This window comes from Muscardinus avellanarius (assembly GCF_963383645.1).
Source record: "Muscardinus avellanarius genome assembly, chromosome: 6".
Classification (NCBI taxonomy): domain Eukaryota; kingdom Metazoa; phylum Chordata; class Mammalia; order Rodentia; family Gliridae; genus Muscardinus; species Muscardinus avellanarius.
Window position 1 is genome coordinate 40,322,859 of NC_137791.1, and position 4,870 is coordinate 40,327,728.

Genomic DNA, 4,870 nt, shown 5'->3' on the forward strand with positions numbered 1-4,870 from the left:
TTGCATGGTTGGTCCTCTGAGGGTCTGATATTCTATATTTGTTTTGGTATCAAGTGTCATATTGAAGCTCATTTTTTAGTAGAATAAGTTTGGATGCAAACCACAGACAGCAGCACTTGTGCTCAGCTGTACTGTTAAGAAAGCCAGCAGGAAGCTGGACAGCTTTGAAATATTCACAGTCTAGTTGTACCTTGGGGCAGGCGCAAGGACTTCTGTTTAACCTTTTATTATTTATTCGGGAATTAAAGCTTTATTTAGATATGTTATTCTAAAAAAAACCACATCTCAGAGATTGGCCTATAGACCAGTTTGTATGAAAATGTCATGGGGCCCATGTAAGAAAAGAGATCTTCCTCTGACCATTCATATTTCCATATTGATATAAAGAATCAAGCAGTCATACCTAACGGCATAAAGCATGGACTTTGCAAAATGTACTCATGGGCATTAGAAATATTAATACTGAGAAAAGATCTAGCTTATCTAAGCAGAAGGTGAGATACTATTTTTTTTTAAATTTTCAGTGTAAGTCAATTTGTTAGCTAGAGAAGCAGGTGGACTGGATTAGGACAAAATTGAAGCACCTGAGGGAAAAGGTGAAATGGGCTCTTTTAAATGAAAATAGCTTCATTTAGAAAACTGCAGGGATATGGGAGGGCTGAGCCCCTGCGGGGCCTCACTTAGACCCCCTCCCAGGGGGAAGGGGTGGAGACTTACTAAGGTGAGGCTGAAAGAGACAATGGATCACTCCAAATACAAGACGCAGGAGGAAAGAGGTGTCTAGAAGGGTAAGGCTCCCCATATGGGAGCCTTTTCCACTCCAGAAAGCAGCTGCTTGCAGACAATTTTTTTCCCTGAAATGTAACCCCCACTTTCTTTTGATCATTTACACTGTGTTTTTGATTCCCTAAATAAACCTCTTATATCCCTCTTTGGTGATTTCCACTTGAATTTTTTTTTTTTTTTCTGTTGGAGAATCAAAGATGAGGTGAAAATTATTACCTGGTAAAATATGTTATTTTTATATTGTATTGGTATGTTGTAATTATACATCATAGTAAGATTCAAGGTGATAGGAACATAAATGCACACAGCGTGTGGTATTTTCCTCTGCACCTTTTCCCACTCCCTCCACCTACCTCCCTATGCATGTTAGTGAGACTGGTACTGATACCTTCATTTATCAATATGTTATTTTATCTGTTTATTCCTTGGTCCTCCTTTCCCCCTTCCCACACCCTCCCTGAATCATTTCCATCATTCTACTGCTCTTTCTCCCCTTATTTATCTAAAGTTTCTTTTGTTTCCTATTTTTTTCTCTATCTTCCACATAGGAGAGAAAACAATCACCTGTGACTTTCTGAAACTGGCTGATCTCACTTAGCATAATGGTCTCAGTTTTGCCCGCTCCTGTTGCTGTCGCCGCTGCCACCTCCTCCTCCTCTGACCCACGGAAGGCATGTTACCCAACACCGGGAAGCTAGCAGGATGTACAGTTTTTATCACCGGTGCTAGCCGAGGCATCAGCAAAGCTATTACTTTGAAAGCGGCAAAAGATGGAGCAAACATTGTCACTGCTGCAAAGACCACCCAGTCACACCCCAAACTTCCCAGGCACCATCTCTACTGCTCCTGCAGAAATCAAAGCAGCTGCAGGAAAGGCCTTGCTGTGCATTGTTGATGTAGGAGATGAACAGCAGATCAGCAGCGCAGTGGAGAAAGCCGTTGAGAAATTTGGAGGGATTGACATTTTGGTGAATAATGCCAGTGCTATTAGCCTGACCAAGACATTGGAAACACCTACAAAGAGAGTGGACTTGATGATGAGCGTGAACACCAGAGGCACCTACCTTACATCTAAAGCATGTATTCCTGTTTTGAAAAAGAGTAAAGTCACCCACATCCTCAATCTCAGCCCACCACGGAACCTGAATCCAGCGTGGTTCAAACAGCACTGTGCGTATACAATTGCTAAGTATGGGATGTCTATGTGTGTGCCTGGAATGGCGGGAGAATTTAAAGGTGAAATTGCAGTCAATGCCTTATGGCCTAGAACAGCTATCCATACCGCTGCCATGGATATGCTGGGAGGCTCTGGTGTTGAAAGCCAGTGTAGGAAAGTCGGTATTATTGCAGATGCTGCCTATTCCATTTTCAAAAAGCCAAAAACATTTGCTGGCAATTTTATTACTGATGAAAATATCTTAAAAGAAGAAGGAATAATTGTCTATGCAATTAAACCAGGCCATCCTTTATTACCAGATTTCTTCTTGGATGAACACCCAGATGAATTAAGCAAGCAACTGGAATCATCTGGTGCTGTTCCAGAATTCAAAGCAGAAAAGGCAGAGCCACGGTTAAAACCGCGTTCTGGAGCTGTGGAGGAAACGTTTAGAATTGTTAAGGACTCTCTAAGTGATGATGTCTGGAAAGCCACACAAGCAGTCTATCAGTTTGAACTCTCAGGTGAAGATGGTGGTATGTGGTTTCTAGATCTGAAAAGCAAGGGCGGGAATGTCGGACATGGAGAGCCCTCTGATCGGGCAGATATGGTGATGAGTATGTCTACTGAGGATTTTGTCAAAACTGTTTTCAGGAAAACTAAAACCAACGATGGCATTCATGTCAGGAAAATTGAAGATTAAAGGAAACATGGCTCTAGTAGTCAAATTGGAGAAGCTAATGACTCAGACAAATTCCAGACTGTGAAGGAAAAAAACAAAAATGACGACTGCTGTGCTTCAAAAGTGAAAAACAAAAGATCAACAGTAAGTCCCATGTTTGTTGTCTTTCCTATTGTATTATAAGGATATGCATATTTATTCTGGAAAAAAAATAGAATTTCTCTAAGACTTGAATTCTTATAATTGAAATAGCTAGCCAATTAAGTGGGATCTAAGACATTGTACTTTTTATATTTTGTGAGTTTTGATTTCTGAGATCTACATCTCATTCACTATCTTCTTTGGGGAAAAGTATATGTTATGATCAGGGTCAAGCAGTAAAATTAGCCCTGTATAGACCTTCTCTTGTAAAATAAAGCTAGTTTGTTTAGAAACTTTTAGTTTTGGATTGTACACTAATGAAAATCCTAATATTTTGGATTTTTATATATTTAAAGACGTCTACATGCTTTTCATATAAACTACATAGTTAACTATGTAATAAATATTACTTATGAAAACTAAGTAAAATAAAAATATATTTTTATTTTGTTAACTAGTTTTCTAGATATAGTTATTTATAGAGAAATGTTAATGTAATTCAAATGATTACAGCATAGATCCTAGTGTTTGTAGAAAACCATTTTTTCTTTCTCTCGATTTGCCTATTCTGAGTATTTCCTATAAATAAATGGGATAAGTGTGAAAAAATAGTTTGTTTCATTCATTTTCTTGCAAATGACATAATTTTGTTCTTCTTTATAGCTGAATAAAGTTCCATTGTGTATAAAATGTCCAACATCATTAGCAGTCAGGGTAATGCAAATCAAAACTATACTGAAATTCCATCCAACTCCAATTAGAATGACAATTATTAAATGTACAAATAGTAAATGCTGTAAAGGATGTACAGAAATAGAAATTCTTATGTCCTTGTGGGTGGGATTGTAAATTAGTACAACCACTATGGAGATCAGTATTAAGGTTTCTCAAAAGACCACCATGTGACATAGCTATGTCACTCTTGGGTATCTTTCCAAAAGAATTATAGTCAAAATACTATAGTGATACACAAACACCCTGTTTATTGAAGCACAATTCACAATACCTAAATTATAGAACCAACCTAGAAGAAATACTATTATAAATAATTATCTTGACTCCTTTTCCTTTTTTGTATTCAGTATTGAACTCAGAGTCATTTTGCCTTTGAGCTACACCTCTGAACATTTTAATTTTTTTTAATTTTCTTAATTTTTAAAAATTTTCTTAAATTTTTTTTTTGGTGGTGGTACTGGTGATGGAACCCAGGGACATTCTACCTCCAAGCTACAACTGCAGCACTATTTTTTATCCGTGTGTGTGTGTGTGTGTGTGTGTGTGTGTGTGTTACTGAGGGTGGAACCCAGGGGCTTTTCTACCTCCAGGCTATACTCCCAGACCTATTTTATACTTTATTTGGAAACAGGGTCTCATTAAGTTGCTGAGAGCCTCACTAAGTAGCTAAGGCTGGCTCCGAACCTATGAGATCCTCTGTCTCAGCCTCCCAAGCGCGGGGATTACAAGCATGTGCCACCACACCCAGCTATTTTTTTTTTTTTTTTAATTTTGAAACAAGGTCTCACTAAGTTGCTAAGGTTGGTCTTGAACCTGCATCCTCCTATTCAGCCTTATAAATATTGGGATCATAGGTGTATACCATCACACCTGGCTAGCTTGTTTATTTTTATAATGCTTCCAAACTCCTTCTTTAGTTTATTCTTCTGTGAAACCTTATTAAAATATATTACTATTGCAATCCCCCTGATTGGGGGTGGGGTGATGCAACAGAATTGCCGAGCTCTTCTGAGTCCCATCAGTTGCAGGGTCCTATTTGGCCTATTTGGCAAAGGCCACAATATTAGCTGGTTTTTTCCTTATCCCTTTTATTTCCTGATTATTCTCCAAGTCTTAATTGTTGAATACCCAGAAGGTCAGTTTCACCAATCCTTTTTAATGAACAGGGTCAATATTGTAGTCTATTTGTTTCCCTAGTAATGGCTACTAAAATACTGTTTAGGTTATTCTGCTAGAAGTTGTATTTTTGTAAAATATTAACAGAAAACAATTAAAAATAGATACAAGAAAAATGCAAAATAAATTTAAGGACAAGATAAATCTAGTTTGTATAATACCTTTTATAATATTTGACACTATAAACAAATTTC

At 37.6% G+C, this 4,870-nt stretch overlaps 1 protein-coding gene across 1 annotated transcript; it reads left to right on the forward strand.

The window, feature by feature from the left end:
• Positions 1 to 1,459: 1,459 nt before the first annotated feature.
• Positions 1,460 to 2,709, forward strand: LOC308264339 (hydroxysteroid dehydrogenase-like protein 2; the record flags this gene model as incomplete). Its single annotated transcript, XM_080697534.1, is given in 3 exon segments — positions 1,460 to 1,609; positions 1,611 to 2,582; positions 2,584 to 2,709. Coding segments are annotated over 3 exon segments (1,248 nt in total).
• Positions 2,710 to 4,870: the final 2,161 nt, after the last annotated feature.